At 45.5% G+C, this 21,583-nt stretch overlaps 1 protein-coding gene across 2 annotated transcripts in view; it reads right to left on the bottom strand.

The window, feature by feature from the left end:
- The window catches only part of ATXN10 (ataxin 10), a 140,929-nt gene that overhangs the window by 56,308 nt on the left and 63,038 nt on the right, over positions 1 to 21,583 (bottom strand). For both annotated transcript variants that reach the window (XM_068164991.1, XM_068165001.1), the window contains 3 exons: positions 17,604 to 17,769; positions 7,727 to 7,835; positions 3,635 to 3,804 (listed from right to left, as the gene is read on the bottom strand). In XM_068164991.1, coding sequence (XP_068021092.1) covers positions 3,635 to 3,804; positions 7,727 to 7,835; positions 17,604 to 17,769 — 445 coding nt within the window. The remainder of the gene's footprint in view (positions 1 to 3,634; positions 3,805 to 7,726; positions 7,836 to 17,603; positions 17,770 to 21,583) is intronic.

Below are 21,583 nucleotides of genomic sequence, written 5' to 3'. Positions count from 1 at the left end.
TGGAGACTCCAGGCTTGGAAGTGTTCAAAGCTGGACTGGATGCAGCCTTGAGCAAACTGGTTTAGTAGGAGGCATCTGAAGGTGCAGACAGGATATCATACTATTGGCATTTCTATGGTTTCAATGGCACTTAAATAATGTTCCATGACATCACACCCAAGAATCTAAGTAATTTTCAAGCCAGCATAGAGCAATAATATTTGCAGGCAGTTTAAGGCAAGTTAATACCCAACTTCCATTAAAAACACTAAGCCTGTATGACTAATTGCTCCAGCAGCCTTTGAAAACCCAGCGAAAATGCACAATGAGCAGTAAATCAACCCTTCCAAAATGAAAGCAATTCCCTCCCCTCCCCTGTCAAAAGGTATTCCACAAAAATGTATTTCACTTCCATAAACACATATTACATCACAACAGGTCAGAGACAGAGCTAAGCAAGAGTGATTAAGATTATTAATAGTATTTTTGAGAAATAGTAAAATATTTTATTACAGATTGTAATCTGAAGACAGAAAGGGAGGGTCATTACTGTATTCCCCATCTGTATGCCTGTATTGTTAGCATCTGTCAGACAAAGAGGTCAGCATTCCTCAGATTCTCCACTTCTCCACCCTGCAGAAAAAAACTGAAGGAAAAACTATGTAAATCCCTGCTGCCACTAAAGAAGTGTAACTTGGGAGACACTGAAGTAGTTGAAACTAGATTTGATGGTACCAATAGCAAAGAATCTAGCTAATCTTTGTACAAATAAGTAAACACCAGAGCAAAAATCTTTAGGAAATAAGGTGCTAGTAGAGATTGATTTTTCATTAGTCAGTGTCTCCATTGCTCCTTGGAGACACAGAATTAGACTCAGAGTATCTCATCATACACTGCTTCCTGCAGAGCAACCAGTACTAGTTACTGTATATTTGGAGAAGAGAGGAGAAGAGAGGAGAAGAGAGGAGAAGAGAGGAGAAGAGAGGAGAAGAGAGGAGAAGAGAGGAGAAGAGAGGAGAAGAGAGGAGAAGAGAGGAGAAGAGAGGAGAAGAGAGGAGAAGAGAGGAGAAGAGAGGAGAAGAGAGGAGAAGAGAGGAGAAGAGAGGAGAAGAGAGGAGAAGAGAGGAGAAGAGAGGAGAAGAGAGGAGAAGAGAGGAGAAGAGAGGAGAAGAGAGGAGAAGAGAGGAGAAGAGAGGAGAAGAGAGGACAAGAGAGGACAAGAGAGGAGAAGAGAGGAGAAGAGAGGAGAAGAGAGGAGAAGAGAGGACAAGAGAGGACAAGAGAGGACAAGAGAGGACAAGAGAGGACAAGAGAGGACAAGAGAGGACAAGAGAGGACAAGAGAGGACAAGAGAGGACAAGAGAGGACAAGAGAGGACAAGAGAGGACAAGAGAGAAGAGAAGAGAGAGAAGAGAGAAGAGAGAGAAGAGAGAGAAGAGAGAGAAGAGAGAGAAGAGAGAGAGAAGAGAGAACAGACCAGGCTGGAAGAGACCTTCAAGATTATTGCATCCAACCTATCATCCAACGCCACCTAATCAACTAAACCATGCAACCAAGCATCCCATCAAGTCTCCTCATAAACATCTCCAGTGATGGTGACTCCACCACGTTCCTGGGCAGCCCATTCCAATAGGCAATCACTCTCTCTGTGTAGAATTTCTTCCTAACCTCCAGCTTAAACCTCCCCTGGCGCAGCTTGAGACTGTGTCCTCTTGTTCTGGTGCTGGTTGCCTGGGAGACCAGCCCCCACCTGTCTACAACCTCCCTTCAGGTAGTTGTAGAGAGCAATAAGGTCACCCCTAAGTCTCCTCTTCTCCAGGCTAAGCAACCCCAACTCCCTCAGTCTCTCCTCATGGCGCTTGTGTTCCAAACCCCTCACCAATTTTGTTGTCCTTCTCTGGACATGTTCCAGCAACTCAACATCCTTCCTAAACTGAGGGGACCAGAAGGATGTTGACTTACTGACATGGGCCTCCTTTGACATCATAAGAGAGATGTAAAAATACTCCACCTCCTTTACTCCTTTTTCAACTGTCTAAAAATTGTTTCTTTGAGAGCAGATTAAAACTCTGATTCAAATGAATAAAGGCAAACAATTCCAACTGTCCCCATTCAATAACAAATATCATGAACAAAGGCTACTCAAGATCATTTCCTTCCAGGACAAGGCTGCCATAAGAAAAAAACACTAACAAAAAAGTAAGATATGGTAAATTAACAGACGGTTTCTCTGCAAGAAACTCACAAGGAAGACCTAAACCTTTCACTAAACTGAAGCTACTGTAATATACTATGTGGTTGTTTAGGACAAATCAGAACAGTAATCCACTTGGATTTCAGGAAGCACTCAGATGAACCATGACAACATTATTTCATGACTGCTTTTCTTGCTGAAATTAGGTTAGTCTAACAAACCCTGGAGAGGTCACTCCAAGAAAAAATGGTTTCAGATTTAAAAACATGCTGCTGTTTCCTCTTTTCCTTATAATGGAAAAAAACCTTATTTTCCACACAGAAATTCTACAGATAAAAGGTTCAAAGCAATTTGATGCAAGTAGACCTACATTTTACAAGTGACTTGGGAAAAAAAGTGGGGCCAAGGTGGGGAGAAGAGGAGAGAAAAAAGCTTTAGAGACTAATACAAGGATTTTAAATTAAGTTTATGCAATGATTCCTATCCACTTCCCTTCAAAGTGAAGCTGAGGTCTTCAGACATGTTCTTTTCAAAGAAAGTCCAAACATGAAAGCAGTAAAGGAATTGAACACCAGCTTGCACTCTACAGGACTTAAGGTAGACAGGCAACCATTAGGATAGGATAGGATAGGATAGGATAGGATAGGATAGGATAGGATAGGATAGGATAGGATAGGATAGGATAGGATAGGATAGGATAGGATAGGATAGGATAGGATAGGATAGGATAGGATAGGATAGGATAGGATAGACCAGACCAGGTTGGAAGAGACCTTTGAGATCATCGAGTCCAGCCTATCACCCAACACCATCTAACCAATTAAACCATGGCACTAAGCACCCCATCAAGTCTCTTCCTAAACACCTCTAGTGATGGTGACTCCACCACCTCCCTGAGCAGCCCATTGCAATGGCCAATCACTCTCTCTATGAAGAACTTCTTCCTAACATCCAGCCTAAACTTCCCCTGGTGCAGCTCAAGACTGTGCCCTCTTGTTCTGGTGCTGATTGCCTGGGAGAAGAGACCAACCCCCACCTGCCTACAGCCTCCCTTCAGGCAGTTGCAGAGAGCAATAAGGTCTCCTCTGAGCCTCCTCTCCTCCAGGCTAAAACATTACATTGTTATTAAAAAGTAAGCATACCAGAAGAGACACACACAAAACAATTGGCCTCCTTTGCAAGACCAGTTCTACCCCACAAGCAGTATATTTTCATGAATAAAGTGATACACATCTGTTCACATCAGAGTTCTGCCAGGTAGCATGGAATGGAATGGAATGGAATGGAATGGAATGGAATGGAATGGAATGGAATGGAATGGAATGGAATGGAATGGAATGGAATGGAATGGAGTGGAATGGAGTGGAATGGAGTGGAATGGAGTGGAATGGAATGGAATGGAATGGAATGGAATGGAATGGAATGGAATGGAGTGGAATAGAATAAAATGTATAAGCTTACCTTGTCTTGGTTTTCCTTATTTTTGTAACACAAATTTCCAATCAAACGAATTAGATGAGATTTAAAGCCCACAGCTGGATGTGAGATTTCTTCCTGTCCCGTCATAGCATGTGTGGCAGTGAAAACATTTACAGACTGTTTACCAGCAAAATGAGTTAATCTCAAGGTATCTACAGAAAACAAGAATATTTGAATGAATTAACACATGAAAATTAGCATCACTTCTCACAAAAAGCAATTATTAGGTTCGAGGCTAATTGACATCATTTCAGACACCCAGCAATACACTAAAAGTGCTCTGAAAGTGTTCATATAACCATAAAAGGCTACCCCAAGGTCAGAAGGTGGGTTTGCACACTTAGATTGTTCAGAGATGAAGCCTGAAGGTCGAGGCTACTGGTTGCTATGTGAAAGCTTCTGATGACTACAGTACTGGAAATATATTGCTAAAACCAAGGGGTGTGGAAAACTTCCTTCAGTTGTTCAGTTTGTCACAGCAATACAAGTTAGTCACAGAATTTATTCTCTCTTCTCCAATCTGTTCCTAGCTCTGCAGTATGAGGAAAGGTTTTGGGTACATCCAGCAACTTGACATAGCATTTCAAATCCTTCAGTGCCATAATCTTGTGAATGAAGAAACATTGACATCTCTGTACAGTAAACACCACTTTACAGCAACTAAGAATTTTTCTGCAATGTTGCAGAAAGAAATCAGGGAGAAAAAAAAATATCTGTGAAAACAAAATTTCAACAAAGAGAGCACAGACAGAAAAAGAAGTTGAATAGAACAGAACAGAATTAAGCAGGTTGGAAGAGACCTTTGAGATCATCAAGTCCAACCTAGCATCCAACACCATCTAATCAACTAAACCATGGCACCAAGCACACCATCCAGTCTCTTCCTAAACACTTCCAGGGATGGTGACTCCACCACCTCCCGGGGCAGCACATTCCAATGGCAAATCACTCTTTCTATGAAGAACTTCCTCCTAACATCCAGTATAAACCTCCCCTGGCACAGCCTGAGAGACTGTGTCTTCCTGTTCTGGTGCTGCTTGCCTGGGAGAAGAGACCAGCCCCCACCTGGCTACAACTTCCCTTCAGGTTATTGCAGATAGCAAGAAGGTCTCCCCTGAGCCTCCTCTTCTCCAGGCTAAGCAACCCCAGCTCCCTCAGCCTCTCCTCATAGGGCTTGTGCTCTAAACCCCTCCCCAGCTTTGTTGCCCTTCTCTGGACATGTTCCAGCAACTCAACATCTTTCCTAAACTGAGGGGCCCCGAACTGTACACAGCACTCAAGGTGTGGCCTAACCAGTGCAGTGTACAGGGGCAGAATGACCTCCCTGCTCCTGCTGGCCACACTGTTCCTGATACAGGCCAGGATGCCATTGGCCTTCTTGGTCACCTGGGCACACTGCTGGCTCATGCTCAGTTTACTATTGACCAGTACACCCAGGTCCCTTTCTGCCTGTATCTATCCTTATTCTTCTGGTCTACAGTATTAAATATTGAATGGTGTGGTGGGTTAACGCCTTTTTCTGAAAACAAAAGAAGAAAGCAGGGTGGAGGCCTTGCGGGTACTTTACACTCCCTGAAGGGCATTTCCCCTGGGAAAGCTGAGTCTGTTCCACCTTCCCCTCCCTGCCCAGCTAGGGTATAAAAAGCAGGACATCATAGCTGTGGGATCTCCTTTTTGGCTCCTGCCTCTGCTGGATGAGAGCTACTGCAGCTGCCCTCCTGCTCCTCAGCCACGGGGCCAGACCTGATCCTTCTCCCTGCTGCCTCTGCACCTCCTCAGAGAAAGACTGGTTTTGTATTAATCTTTTTTTCTGTCCCCCTCCCATCCATTCTTGTTCCTTGCCCTTGTGAACCTTTTTTTTTTCCCCTGTTATTGTTATATATATAATTTGAAGAAAAAAAATTATTTGCCTCTCTACTTCTAAGCTGACTCAAGATTGTTGTTTAGTGGATTTGCTCCTTACCCTTTTTTTTTGACTCTCCCTGTTTGGAGGGAGGAGGAGGGGAGTGGGGAAGAGATTATCAGCCTTTTCCCCATTTGAGCTTTTAACTCTCAGTTAAGGCTCAAACCACTACAAATGGCTACAAGCATGACTAAGGGACTGGAGCACGTGCCTTTGGAGGAGAGCCTGAAAGCCCCAGGGCCACTTAGTCTGGAGAAGAGAAGACTGAGGGGATTTAATAAATATTTATAAGTATCTGAGGGCTGGGTTTCAAGAGGGAGGGGACAGTCTCTGCTCAGTTGCACCCTGGGATAGGACAAGGGCCAATGGACAAACTACAGCACAGGAGGTTCCACCTTCCACCTCCTGTGGCTGAGAAGGAAGTTCTTCACTGTGAGGGCCACAGAGCACTGAACGAGCTCCCTAGACGGGTTTTGGAGCTTCCTTCTCTGGAGACTTTCAAGACCCATGTGGATGCATTTCAGTGCAATCTGTGCTAGATTTTATGGTCCTGCTCTGGCAGGGGGGTTGGAGTCAATCTCTACAGGTCCCTTCCAACCCCTAACATCCTGAGATCCTGCAAAGGTGATGTAGATTGGGCCCTCTTGCTAATACAAGATTAAAGGAGTCTTGCAGGCAAAAAGGAGTCTTAAAGAGAACCTACACAAGGATAAATTACTATTGGCTGAGGGCATGTGGGTAGGATGCACATGCGAGCAATGTTCTAGCCTGCACTTGAATCGTTAGCCTAGTGACAGCTGTGGAGAAGTCTGTCTGCACATCTAGAGAAAGGACTGGCCTATAGGCTTCTAACGTGAACTTATCTCCCAGAAACTCTCTTTGATAGCCTTATTAAATAAGTGTTTGGATGACACAACACAGGACTTCTGAATTTCCTCAAAACACAGACACATACACAAAACAGACCTTACTGTAAGCAATCAAACCATGAACCTGTCATCAAAAATAGAGGTTTGGGCAGTTTTGGGGTGTTTTGTGTCCTTTTTTTCAGTAAGGACCTCTGAATGCCTCAAAATAGTGATAGTTAACCACTGCTTTAGCCTTTCTTTAATCCAAAATATTGCATCTTTCTCTTTGGAATCCATAAACCTTTACAATTTTTTCAGAAAACAGTGGCATACTCATCAGTCTCAGACAGTCATAACATTTAGGAAGGCATAGCCCAGAAGAGGAGGCTCGGGGAGACCTTATTGCTGTCTACAGCTACCTGAAGGGAGGTTGTAGCCAGGTGGAGGTCGATCTTTTCTCCCAGGCAACCAGCACCAGAACAAGAGGACACAGTCTCAAGCTGTGCCAGGGGAGATTTAGGCTGGATGTTAAGAATAAATTCTTCCCAGCAAGAGAGATTGCCCATTGGAATGTGCTGCCCAGGGAGGTAGTGGAGTCACCATCACTGGGAGTGTTCAGGAAGAGACTGGATGGGGTGCTTGGTGCCATGGTTTAGTTGATTAGATAGTGTTGGGTGATAGATTGGACCCGATGATCTCAAAGGTCTTTTCCAACCTGGTCAATTCAATTCAATTCAATATGTATACTTCCTCTGCGATTATACAGGCTCTCTCCGGATCATCCTGGTTTAATATTTGTGTACAGCCCATCACTCATTGTTTCTTAGCAGAAAGAAGCTTCTTTTTTAAAATGACCTTAAAAATCAGTGGATTTAGTTAAGAGCATTGAAACTGCAGTTAGTTTCAGTTTTTGGCAATTTGGGAAACAGAAGGTAACAAGGAAAAGTAAAGGCAGGTAAAGTACAGAAGTATAGTATAGGAGGAAAAGTCCTTTTCCTACTTCTTGAGGAAACTCTTCTACACATTTAGCCAGTGGAAGAACATAACAGGCAGCTGTCATTTGCACAACTCTTACTGTACAAATATGGCATTGCTGACAGTTGAATCAAGGCTCTGTTGGGCAATAGGAGCCAGCAGAGCAAGAAGAGAAGCAGAAAAATTCCAGGAACAAATCAAATATTTGAAAATGTAGATTCACTCTATCTCCTATTTATTTTAATAAAAGGTCAGAATCATCATTACCACCAGTTGTGAAAAACATGTTTTCACGGTTTGGATTTGGAAGAAGCCAGCAGTTCACAAATCCTGTGGCTTTTCACTCACCTATGGCTGTTTCAAGCAAACCAGGCAGAGCCTGCAGACATTCCAGCTGCCCGTTGTTTGACGTCATTTCACAAAGAACATCAAGAAGACGAATTGTAACCAGTGCTTCCTGGAAATTAAAGGGACATGTTTGAAAAAGGCTTATGAAGACAGAGAGAGCAGGAACTCTCAGCACCTAAGATTCTGTGTAGTTTATCTAAACTTGAGTACTGTGTCCAGTTCTGGGCCCTTCAGTTTAGGAAAGATGTTGAGTTGCTGGAACATGTCCAGAGAAGGGCAACAAAGCTGGGGAGGGGTTTGGAGCACAAGCCCTATGAGGAGAGGCTGAGGGAGCTGGGGTTGCTTAGCCTGGAGAAGAGAAGGCTCAGGGGAGACCTTATTGCTGTCTACAACTACCTGAAGGGAGGTTGTAGCCAGGTGGGGGTTGGTCTCTTCTTCCAGGCAGCCAGTACCAGAACAAGACGACACTGTCTCAAGCTGCACCAGGGGAGGTTTAGACTGGATGTTAGGAAGAAATTCTTCACACAAAGAGAGACTGGCCATTTGAATGTGCTGCCCAGGGAGGTGGTGAAGTCATCATCCCTGAAGGTGTTTAGGAAGAGACCGGATGGGGTGCTTGGTGCCATGGTTTAGTTGATTAGATAGTGTTGGATGATAGGTTGGACTCGATGATCTCAAAGGTCTTTTCCAACCTGGTCTATTCTATTCTATTCTAAACTGCCAAGAATAACTCTCTCAAAATCGAGGACATCTTTCCACAATGCTGCTGCTGTTGCAACATTGCAATTATTGCACTGAAATAATTTCTCTTCTACAGTCAGTGTTCTGCGTGCCCTGAAAAATCACGGGGAAACCAAAACAGAGTCATAAGGGATAAAATTTTAACAAAAACACAGTAGCTTCCAAAAGCAGAAATGCAGAAAATTACTAGCTGAGAAAATTATTTCTGTATAAATGTTTTCTTTTGAGCTTATTCAGTAGGAGCATCCCACTTTAAAGACACAAACACCGCCTGCAAGACACCAATTTGTTATCCGCAGGAATTCTGCAAAGTTCTGTGGTCATATGAACTTTGGCTGCGAGAATTTACATGATTCTTGGGTAAATAGGATCAGGATCACAGATGCAGCATTTTGGTTAGGAAGGAGACACATCATTTTATTTGCATATTATTTATTCAGCCAAAAGAACTGTGATTTTTTGCCTCACAGACTCTGTTGGTGTGTGCTTATAATGACCATGTAGCACTTACAGGAGGTACCTTGAGAGCATATGGCATAATTTGGAACAGCACACATTGCTCAAGAACCAGACTGGGACTGCAAGATGATTCCACACAAGGTGTGGTACGTAAACTGCAAATAGGCTTGAAATGGCTCAGGCATAGGTCACGGTAACTATTTCTGCCTTGTCTGGCCCAGGACAAAGAGACATTTACTTAGCAACACTATAATCTTGACTCCATATAATCCTTATAACATCAAAATAATCAACAACAGCATTCAGCAGTTAAGTACTACGATTACATCCATTCTTTGGTCCTTCCAATGCTCCTTGAAAACACCAAATTAGTATTTAGGACCTGGCAGTCCAGTATCTGAAGGGGGCCTACAAGAAGGCTGGGGAGGGACTTCTCAGGATCTCAGATAGTGATAGGACTAGGGGGAATGGAATGGAGCTGGAGGTGGGGAGATTCAGGCTGGACGTGAGGAAGAAGTTCTTCACTGTGAGAGTGGTGAAGCCCTGGAATGGGTTGTCCAGGGAGGTGGTTAAGGCCCCATCCCTGGAGGTGTTTAAGACCAGGCTGGATGAGGCTCTGGCCAGGCTGATCTAGTGTGGGGTGTCCCTGCCCATGGCAGGGGGGTTGGAACTAGATGATCCTTGTGGTCCCTTCCAACCCTGAATGATACTATGAATGATACTATGAATAGGCAACTATAAATCACACCAGTAAGGTATAGTGGCCTTTGCTGCCTCTGTGTACCCTAATATCTTCCTATGCAATGCAAGCTCAGGAGCATTCAGACACTACCAAGTGTGGCTTCTACATTTTCAATACCACCACCTCCTTTTTCTCTATTAACTGCCTTTCCTCGCTGCCCTATAGATATTTCTTCCCAGGGTTTTACACTACAGTCTTCCATTTCTTCCACTCCACCATCTGCCTCAGTACAGCAACTGCTCCATCCAGATTAGCGAATAGGTTATTTTTGGTTATTTTAAAAGCACAAAAGAACCCCAAAATTCTTATCTACATTTGCAACTTGATACCTTCAAAAAACTGTTAAAACATAGAATCATAGAATCAACAAGGTTGGAAAAGACCTCAAAGATCATCAAGTCTAACCTGTCACCAAATACCTCATGACTACTAGACTGTGGCACCAAGTGCCACATCCAATCCCCTCTTGAACACCTCCAGGGATGGTGACTCCACCACCTCCCTGGGAAGCCCATTCCAATGGCTAACAACTCTCTCTGTGAAGAACTTTCTCCTCACCTCGAGCCTAAACCTCCTCTGATGCAGCTTGAGACTGTGTCCTCTTGTTCTGGTGCTGGTTGCCTAGGAGAAGAGACCAACCCCCTCCTGGCTACAGCCACCCTTCAGGTAGTTGTAGACAGCAATAAGGTCTCCCCTGAGCCTCCTCTTTTCCAGGCTAAACAATCCCATGTCTGGTTAGGTGCGTTTCCCCTTTTCCAATTTTTTTTTTTTCAACTTTGCCCTCCACCTGCACAACAGAAAGCCAATAAAGCAGGAGACCTCCTTTTTAAGTTCAGCAGCAAGATGCTGTTCAACCCCCTTAATACTCTGAAATCTCACAGCCATCCGTATGTGAACACAATTTGAAGAGTAAATAAGGAAATAACTGAAAAGCTTTTCAATATACCTATTTCAAGAAAGAGTCAGAAAATAGCTTCCTTACAAAGACATGAAATACAAACTTAAAATCCAGGGGTTTTATTTTGCAAGTATGGTTGGAAGCTAGTGAAAGCAAACTGGTGCTGAAGTCAGGCTTATAATGGAAAAGCTATTTTAAACATTGGTTTAAGCGCTGCAGAAGCATATGATTAGCTTTCCATGGGTTTGAGATGGAAGCTACAAGACCTGAGGTTCCTCAGGGGAAAAAAAATGACAGTGTCTACATATAATAAATTAAACAGTGGACAGGACACCCAGACAACATTTTGGGAGTCAGGCCAGTTGAAGGACTGTTCCAAAAAGGCAGCATTCAAATGTTGCTTTGCAGTTTTGGTGTCTAAGACAGCTTACTAGTACAAACAGCCTGACCAAGGCACTTGGCTTCAGGGACACAGAGAGGTCCAGGGAGAGCTGAGTTTAATACCACAGATGCTGTATTTTTAATGACAGATTCCACAGGCTCAATATTTATTCTTTTCAGTCAAGTACAACACTCATGTAAAACCTAAAATATTTGCACAATTGAGGAGAAATTGGTGCATTTTTTTATTGCTTCTAGTAAGAAAATACAACAATTTTATGAATTTAAGCCAAAATGTCTCTTTTCCCATGGCAAGCACATATTATAAATAAATGCATACACACAATATGCATATACAGACACTTCTTTAAAAACTGTTCTTGTAATTGCGCTCCATTTGTTCAGCTATTATGACTTTGTGTTCATTAAACGATCTCTACCTCCACACCCAAGAGTGGTAAGTCACCACACACCTGGTTTTTGTGACAGAATAAAACGTCAGCATCAAGCAGGGGGGCTCTCAGTATCTGAAGGGGGCCTACAGGAAGGCTGGGGAAGGACTTCTCAGGATCTCAGGTAGTGATAGGACTAGGGGGAATGGAATGAAGCTGGAGGTGGGGAGATTCAGGCTGGAGGTGAGGAGGAGATTCTTCACCATGAGAGTGGTGAAACCCTGGAATGGGTTGTCCAGGGAGGTGGTCGAGGCCCCATCCCTGGAGGTGTTTAAAAGCAGGCTGGATGAGTCTCTGGCCAGCTCGATCTAGTGTGGGATGTCCCTGACCATGGCAGGGGGGTTGGAACTAGATGATCCTTGGGGTCCCTTCCAGCCCTGAATGATACTATGATACTATGATGTTACACAGTAGCACCCCCAATACTACCATGTCCCAGCACCTTGCAGTTGGACAGAGACCTCCTTGTGCTAGGTGCAAATAAAAGTGTGGGTTTTTTTCAAGAACTGAAACCACAGAATCCTTGCAAAGGAACCACACACACACAAAGAAGCAGCAGCAGTGCAGGGAGAGGGAGTTAAAGAGAGAGCAACACAAAAATGGATGGAGGGAAAAATAAAAAAAAGAGATGGCATGGTCTTAGTGTATGTCCTCTTACTGCCAAGCTGCTCTCTTTTCTAGAAGGAGTCATAAAATCATAGAATTGTAGGGTTGGAAGGGACCTCAAGGATCACCTAGTTCCAATCCCCCTGCCATGGGCAGGGATACCTCACACTACATCAGATTGCTCACAGCCACATCCAGCCTGGCCTTAAAAACCTCCAGGGATGGGGCTTCTACCACCTCCCTGGGCAACCTCCTCCAGTGTCTCACCACCCTCATGGTGAAGAATTTCTTCCTAACATCCAATCTGAATCTACCCATTTCTAGTTTTGCTCCATTCCCCCTAGTCCTGTCATTACCTGATAGCCAGTCATTTAAGTCTTTTAACATAACAGACTAAGCAGTTGGGGCAGTGGGGGAAAGCTGTACTTGGAGAGATACAAAAAGACTGTTGTGTGGTTGGTGAGTTTTTTAATGTGTCCACCTACCATCTCGTCATAAAGTGATGCCTGATATCTTTTTGATAACACCTCTCATCACAGAATCACAGAATGTTAGGGGTTGGAAAGGACCTCCAGATATCATCTAATCTAACCCCCCCCCGCCAGAGCAGGATCACCTACGTTAGGTCACATAAGAATGCATCCAGGTGGGTTTTGAATGTCTCCAGAGACAGAGACTCCACAGCTTCTCTGGGCAGCCTGTTCCAGGGCTCTGTCACCCTCACAGTGGAAAAGTTTTTCCATATGTTCATGTGGAACCTCCTCTGCTCCAACTTGCACCTTGTCCTATCCTTGGACATCACTGAGAAGAGCCTGGCTCCATCCTCCTGAAACTTGCCCTTCACACATTTCACAGATTCATAGAATCAACAAGGTTGGAAAAGACCTCAAAGATCATCAAGTCCAACCTGACCACCTGTCCAACCTTGTGACTAACTAAACCATGGCATCAAGTGCTACGTCAAATCCCCTCTTGAACACTTCCAGGGATGGTGACTCCACCACCTCCCTGGGCAGCACATTCCAATGGCTAACAACTCTCTCTGTGAAGAACTTTCTCCTCACCTCCAGTCTAAACCTCCCCTGGTGCAGCTTGAGACTGTGTCCCCTTGTTCTGGTGCTGATTGCCTGGAAGAAGAGACCATGTCCCACCTGGCTACAACCTCCCTTCAGGTAGTTGTAGAGAGCATTGAGAGCAATAAGGTCTCCCCTGAGCCTCATCTTCTCCAGGCTAAGCAACCCCAGCTCCCTCAGCCTCTCCCCATAAGGCTTGTGCTTGAGGCCTCTCCCCAGCCTTGTTGCTCTTCTCTGGACATGTTCAAGAGTCTCAATGTCCTTCTTAAACTGAGGGGCCCAGAACTGGACACAGAACTCAAGGTGTGGCCTAACCAGTGCTGCGTACAGGGGCTCCTGCTGGCCACACTATTCATGATACAGGCCAGGATACCATTGGCCTTCTTGGCCACCTGGGCACACTTCTGGCTCATGTTCAGCCAGCTGTCAACCAGTACGCCCAGGAGGTCACCTCTCAGTCTCCTCTTCTCCATTCTAGAGAGACCCAGCTCACTCAGCTTTTCCTTAGAAGGGAGATGTTCCACTCCCTTAATCATATTTGTAGCTCTGTGATGGGCTCTTTCAAGCAGTTCCCTGTGCCTCTTGAACTGAGGGTCCCAGAACTGGGCATAATATTTCATATGTGGCCTCACCAGAGCAGAGTAGAGGGGGAGGAGAACCTCTCTCCACCTACTAACCACATCCCTTCTCATACTCCCCAGAATGCCCTTGGTCCTCTTGGCCACAAGGGCACATTGCTGGCTCATGGTCATTCCATTTTCCACCAGGATGCCCAGGTTGCTTTCCCCTACACTGGTCTCCAACAGGTCAGCCTCCAACCTATACTGGGGTCCGTGAGGTTGTTCTTTCCCAGATGCAAGACTCCACACTTGTCCTTGTTCTAGTTGGGGTTGCTTAGCCTGGAGAGGAGGAGGCTCAGAGGAGACCTTATTGCTGTCTACAACTACCTGAAGGGAGGTTGGCACCACGTGGGGGTTGGTCTCTTCTCCCAGGCAACCAGCACCAGAACAAGAAGACACTGTCTCAAGCTGCAGCAGGGGAGGTTTAGACTGGATGTTAGGAGGAAGTTCTTCACAGAAAGAGAGACTGGCCATTGGAATGTGCTGCCCAGGGAGGTGGTGGAGTCACCATCACTGGAGGTGTTTAGGAAGAGACTGGATGGGGTGCTTGGTGCCATGGTTTAGTTGATTAGATAGTGTTGGGTGATAAATTGGACTCGATGATCTCAAAGGTCTTTTCCAACCTGGTTAATTCTATTCTATTCTAAATTTCTCCCCATGCTTTGAATATACTTGGAAATACATTTAAAATTCTTGTGCCTGTTTAAACAAAAATTATAAAACTTTCAAAAACTTGAAAAATGTCAGCAAGCAATGCACTGTGTAACATTATCATGGAAAAGCACTTAAAGACCAGCATTTTTTGACTTTGATAGTACATTAGTTATGGCAGCTGTTTTTTGAGAGTTTCTCCAAATGAAACTATTACAGGTAATTTTTTGTTTATTTTTTTATTAACAATAAAATGCTACTGACTGCATGTACACTGGGTAATAAAATTTCAGCATGCCACTCTGGTCACTCAGCAATACAGAAGCTAGATGTTAAAATATCTTTAGAAATATTAAGAACATATGTCAATCACAATCACACTTCTGAAGCCATGTATGATTAATCAGTAAGAATCAGTGATTAACTAATTCTCCGTTTGATTAAAACATACTCAATTTCTCAGGACTTTTACTTTTATGGGTAGTTGTCTTAATTTAAATCATCTGAAAACATTAGAAGTTTATGGGAGAACAAAGAACACAGCACAAATGAGGTCACTGCAAGTTATGGTACAAATTGCCTTCTGTATTCCCCAGGGCGCCGCTTCAAGCAGCGTGTCAAAAGTAAGAGTAAAAATAGAACACCAGGTTATTTGAAAAGACCCCTACCCTTAGATGGTCCAAACCCCCTTACTGCACTATATGGTATGGCAAGTAGCCAGCAACTCTTGGGATAATTCATAAGGAGGAAATAAAATAAAGCCACCCAGGACTCGGCTCTGCATCCAAGGTTCCCAAAGTGCAACCCACAAACCATCTGTGACCCATAAAAGCCTTCCTATTTAGCTTGCAAAGGGACTTCATTGTGGCCATCCTCAACAGAAACAGTTTATTAACTCTGAAGCAACAACAGACTTCTTCCAAGTGGACTAGAGTTGGGGCAAGTGTCTGGGTGCTCAGGAGACAGGAGCTGTCTGCCACTTGGCACCCAGCAAGCTCTGCAACTTGATGCTGTGGATGCCAGCTGGCCCCACAGGTGCCACCTTGTCAGAGCCATGTGAAGCCCACCAGAGAATCCCCAATCCTTGGGTAACAGGAAGAGCCCTTGCTTGCAGGGAGGATCACTACACATTTCAGATAGCTCCCATACACAGAGCTAATCACACAACCATTGCTCTTGATCTTACAAGTCCCAAAGAGATCAGGAACACCTGCTCTAGAAGTAGCCAAATGCATTTTCAAAGAACTGTGGGACCTTAATGATACATTAATTATGAAGTTGTTATCACTCAATGGTTAAAAAAAGATCATGTCCCAAAGTGACATGCCCACATGTTTCTTGAACACCTCCAGGGATGGTGACTCCACCACTTCCATGGGCAGCCTGTTGCAATGCATGACCACTCTTTCAGTAAAGAATTTTTTTCCTGAGATCCAATCTAAACCTCCCCGGCACAATTTCAGGCAATTTCCTCTCATTCTATCACTTGATACTATGGAGAACAAACTTATCCCCACCTCATTACAACTACCTGAAAGGATGTTGTAGAGAGCAATGAGGTTCCTTCTTAGCCTTCAATTCTCCAGACTACACATTCCTAGTTCTCTCAGCTGCTCCTCATAAGACTTTTTCCTCTAAATCCGTTAAGTTTAAAACTGCCCTAAACATTTACTTACTTCAGTATGGCTAGAAAAACATTTACTCCATTTCTACCCTAATTCTAAGAGGGGTGAGGAAGAGATGCTGCTTCCCACCTATACATTTCAAGTTTTGACTGATATTTGGAAAACATAAAATTCACAACACAAACTATAGACATGATCCTTAGTAAGAACAAAATCCATAGTAAGAACATTCAAACCCAAAGATATGAAAACTTGAGCATTTGGAAAATTTTCAGATTTTTAACAATCATAGAATCACTGAATGTTAGGGGTTGGAAGGGACCCCCCAAAGATCATCAGGTGCCAAAGCAGGATCACCTAGGGCAGGCTGCACAGGAATGCATTCAGGCAGGTTTTGAAAGCCTCCAGAGAAGGAGACTCCACAACCTCTCTGGGCGGCCTGTTCCAGTGCTCCATCACCATCACCATACAGAAGTGCATCCTTATGTTGAGGTGAAACCTCAGGCTGGGGTTGGAGTGGCTGGAGAGCAGCCAGGCAGAAAGGGACCTGGGGGTACTGGTTGATAGTCGGCTGAACATGAGCCAGCAGTGTGCCCAAGTGGCCAAGAAGGCCAATGGTATCCTGGCCTGTATCAGGAATAGTGTGGCCAGAAGGAGTAGGGAAGTCATTCTGCCCCTGTACTCAGCACTGGTTAGGCCACACCTTGAGTCGTGTCCAGATTTGGGGCCCCCAATTTAAGAAGGACATTGAGACTCTTGAACGTGTCCAGAAAAGGACAATGAGGCTGGGGAGAGGCCTCGAGCACAACTCCTATGAGGAGAGGCTGAGGAAGCTGGGGTTGCTTAGCCTGGAGAAGACGAGGCTCAGGGGAGACCTTATTGCTGTCTGCAACTACCTGAAGGGTGGTTGTAGCCAGGAGGGAGTTGATCTCTTCTCCCAGGCAACCAGCACCAGAACAAGAGGACACAGTCTCAAGCTGTGCCAGGGGAAGTTTAGGCTGGATGTTAGAAGAAAGTTCTTCACTGAGAGAGTTGTTAGCCATTGGAATGGGCTGCCCAGAGAGGTGGTGAAGTCACCATTCCTGGAAGTGTTCAAGAGGGGACTGGACATGGCACTTGGTGCCATGGTTTAGTAGTCATGAGGTCTGTGGTGACAGGTTGGACTTAATGATCTTTGAGGTCCATTTTCCAACCTTACTGATTCTATGGTTCTATGATTCTTACGGGTTCTAGCTTGTACATGATTCTTGTTTCTTGTTCTCTCACTGGGCACCACCAAAGAGACCGTCACCTTCATCTTGATACCCACCCCTCAGATACTTACAGATGTTTATTACATCCCCTCTCATCCTTCTCTTCTCAAGACTAAACAGCTCCAGGTCTCCCCGTCTCTCTTCATAGAAGAGATGTTCAAGCAGATTTATTTTTATCTCAAAGCACCACATCCTGTGTCATCCTCAAATAAAAAGCACACTTGGACTGCTGTCTTACATATTCTCCTGTGAACTCTGTCATTGCTGTCCCAATCTAAACTGGGAATGTACACAAGTCCTACCAGGGTAATAGTAGCAGTGAGGATTCACCACTTCAAGATCCTAGTACTATAATTTGGTTTTTATTCAGTCATACCTCATCTTCTGCATCTGCTGCAGAAGTTAACTTGAGCACAGCCTCACACGTCTTCTGGAAACATTCTGCAAGGAAGGCTGCATGACTCACGAACACATTCACGTCTTTGCTGGTAACTGGGTTCTTCTCGCTTACTTTCGCCATCATCAGCTCTAACAAAGTAACTCTAGAATCAGAAAAATCACTTGTTAATCAAATTCTCTAACCCATACAGAATTATCGGTAGACTAAGTAGGTAAAGATGTTAAAAACAACACAAAAACTAGCATGCTTATTTTTAAAAAGCAGCCTTGAAACACTGCTGACAGTTTCAGGCCATGCCTTTGCCATAGTTTGGGCTGGGTGCCCTCTGCTATGGGGGTGTTTCCTGTGTCCAGAAGTCCAGCCCAGTGGGTGGACACAGGAAATTATGTTTTGTCTCTTTGTTTTCAGAAAAGGGCGTTAACCCACCACAGCCTTTAAAAGCAGCTGCAGATTTTCGAGCAGAAGAGTGGAGAAGTATAAAGAAATCCACAAACCCTTTCCTTTGTTTCTCTCCTGGCTGCCTGGCTGCTTCGTGGGAAAGGATACTATCTAATGACCTTGAGATTAACACACTAACAGAGATCTCTAACATAATTGAATTCTCATTATTTGGTCAAGCTAAGAGGGGTAGCAAGAAGACCTCCACTCTGGATTTCCGGAGGGCGGACTTCAGGCTATTCAAGGAACTAATTCAGAGGGTTCCTTGGGATAAAGCCCTTAAAAACAAAGGGGTCCAGGAGAGCTGGTCCTACTTCAAGGAAGAACTGTTGAAGGCTCAGGGACAGGCTGTGCCAATGTGCCGGAAGATGAGCCGCCGGGGCAGACGGCCAGCCTGGATGGTTCATGAACTTTTAATGGAACTAAGGGAAAAAAAGAGGGTGTATCACCTTTGGAAGAGAGGGGAGGCAACCCGTGAAAAATTTAAGGATGTTGCTAGGTCTTGCAGGAAGAAAATTAGGGAGGCAAAAGCGCATTTGGAGCTTAGTCTGGCCTCTGCTGTGAAGGACAACAAAAAGTCCTTCTATAAATACATTAATAGCAAGAGGAAAGGCAGAGACAACCTCCACTCCTTGATGGACACGGAGGGGAACATTGTGATAAGGGATGAGGAAAAGGCAGAGATACTTAACACCTTCTTTGCCTCAATTTTTACTAGCAGGACAGAATGTCTTCCAGACAGCTGGCCTGCAGAGCTGGCAGAAGGAGCCAGGGAGCAGCATAGTTTTCCACTGTTCCAAAATGGGGTAGCTGGTGATCTGCTCAGCCGCCTGGATCCCCACAAGTCCATGGGACCAGATGGGATCCATCCTAGGGTGCTGAGAGAGCTGTCAGAGGAGCTGGCCAAGCCGCTCTCCATCATTTTTCAGCAGTCCTGGCTCACTGGCGAGGTCCCAGAAGACTGGAAGCTGGCCAACGTGGTGCCCATCCATAAGAAGGGCCGGTTGGATGAGCCAGGGAATTACAGGCCTCTCAGCCTGACCTCAGTGCCAGGCAAGATCATGGAACAGGTCATCCTGAGTGCATTAACACAGCACTTAGAGGATGGCCAAGGGATCAGGCTCAGCCAGCATGGATTTAGGAAGGGCAGGTCCTGCCTGACCAACCTGATCTCCTTCTATGATCAGGTGACCCGCCTGGTGGATGTGGGGAGGCCTGTGGATGTAGTTTACCTGGACCTCAGCAAGGCCTTTGACACCGTCCCCCATAGCAAACTCCTGGCCAAGCTGTCAGCCCATGGCTTGGACAGCAGCACTCTGAGCTGGGTTAGGAACTGGCTGGAGGGCCAAGCCCAGGGAGTGGTGGTGAATGGTGTCACATCCAGCTGGCAGCCAGTGAGTAGTGGAGTCCCCCAGGCATCAGTGCTGGGCCCCATCCTCTTTAACATCTTTATTGATGATCTGGATGAGGGCATTGAGTCTATCATCAGTAAATTTGCTGATGACACCAAGCTGGGGACAGGAGTTGATCTGCTGGAGGGTAGAGAGGCTCTGCAGAGGGACCTCAACAGGCTGGACAGATGGGCAGAATCCAATGGCATGAGATTTAACACATCCAAGTGCCAGGTTCTGCACATTGGCCACAACAACCCCATGCAGTGCTACAGGCTGGGGTCAGAGTGGCTGGAGAGCAGCCAGGCAGAGAGGGACCTGGGGGTACTGGTTGATGGTAGGATGAACATGAGCCTGCAGTGTGCCCAGGCAGCCAAGAGGGCCAATGGCATCCTGGCCTGCATTAAGAACAGTGTGGCCAGCAGGAGCAGGGAGGTCATTCTGCCCCTGTACACTGTACTGCTTAGGCCACACCTCAAGTACTGTGTCCAGTTCTGGGCCCCTCAGTTTAGGAAGGATGTTGACTTGCTGGAACGAGTCCAGAGAAGGGCAACGAAGTTAGTGAGGGGCTTGGAACACAAGCCCTATGAGGAGAGACTGAGGGAGCTGGGGCTGCTTAGCCTGGAGAGGAGGAGACTCAGGGGTGACCTTATTGCTCTCTACAACTACCTGAAGGGGGGTTGTAAACAGGCAGAGGTTGGTCTCTTCTCCCAGGCAGCCAGCACCAGAACAAGAGGACACAGTCTCAGGCTGCGCCAGGGGAAGTTCAGGCTGGAGGTCAGGAGGAAGTTTTACACGGAGAGAGTGATTGCCCATTGGAATGGGCTGCCTGGGGAGGTGGTGGAGTCGCCATCACTGGAGGTGTTCAGGAGGAGACTTGACAGGGTGCTTGGTTACATGGGTTAGTTGATTGGGTGGTGTTGGGTGATAGGTTGGATGTGATGATCTTGAAGGTCTCTTCCAACCTGGTTTATTCTATTCTATTCTATCTCTTTTCTCTTAATTAAACAGAGGAAAGGGGGGGAGAGAAAGGTTAGGGGGGAAGTGGGCAGTTTTCCCCCATTCAGGGGGGTTTCCTTTCGGTTTTCTCCCTGTAAATACCTGTATAATATTGTAAATACTATATATTTGTACATATTCATTGTACTCCTTTGTAAAGTGTAGGTTTGCTTGTAAATACAGCTTCCATTTGCTTCCCCGACTGAGTTGAGCTGTGCTTTGTTAATGCTGGTGGGCCAAACCATCACATCAGTTCATGTTTGCTGGCTCATTTGTTGTTCAGACCATTAATTTCATTTGTTGTTCAATTACAGGATACAGAATAAACCAGGTTGGAAAAGACCTTCAAGCTCATCAAGTCTAACCTATCACTGTGGTGAAGGCACATTATGCCCACATATCGAATCTTGTCTCAGCATGTGGACAAGTTTCCCCTCCTTCAGGAGGAAGACAAAAGCCAAGGCATTAGTCAGGCCAGCACGCACCCAGAGCATGCAGTGCTTGTGCAAATACCAAGTATGGGCATAATCCTAGCTTCACACTTTCTACAGGCTGAAGCCAGTTGTTTATGAGAGTGCCCATTGGTCGAACCCAGCCTCGAGGAATCTATAAGTATCACCCCAGTTGGTAAACAAGTTGCCCCCTCTTTCCCTTTGTCTCTGTGCTTGCTCGAGCAAGAGCAACTCGAGAACAACTCTCGAGCTATAGCCTCTGCCATTGAGCTTATTGTTGTTAGCTTCTGTCATACATGCACGCACAGTGAAAGCCTCGCATCGTGAGAAGCAATTGTGAGGATCATCTCCAGAGGGAGGACCTTCTCTGAGCCCGAGAAGCCAGCATCGCTACAGCTAGTCATACCGACCGGGAGGGCCCAACGTGCCACCGGAGGACTGGACCAACCCCCGAGGGTAAGATCTGCCCAGTTGCCAGGGAGAAAGGACTTGATTGAGACCGCGTCCACGTACGCCTAGCCCCGCCGTAGCGGGAGAGGAGCCGCCACATGTGCCGCTCTGAGCCCTGTAAACCTCAGAGAAGACCAAAGCATTGTTCGTGCCTGTACTGCACTGAACCCGGGACCACTCCAAGAGTCCCGCTGTTCCTTTAAGTTCAGTAGATGAGAATCCGCCG

The sequence above is a fragment of the Melanerpes formicivorus genome, unplaced genomic scaffold (assembly GCF_026170545.1).
Source record: "Melanerpes formicivorus ecotype bairdi unplaced genomic scaffold, bMelFor1.0.p_v2 SCAF_3, whole genome shotgun sequence".
Taxonomy (NCBI): domain Eukaryota; kingdom Metazoa; phylum Chordata; class Aves; order Piciformes; family Picidae; genus Melanerpes; species Melanerpes formicivorus.
Note: the sequence above shows the minus strand (reverse complement) of the source record. Positions and strands in the feature narration are given on the sequence as shown.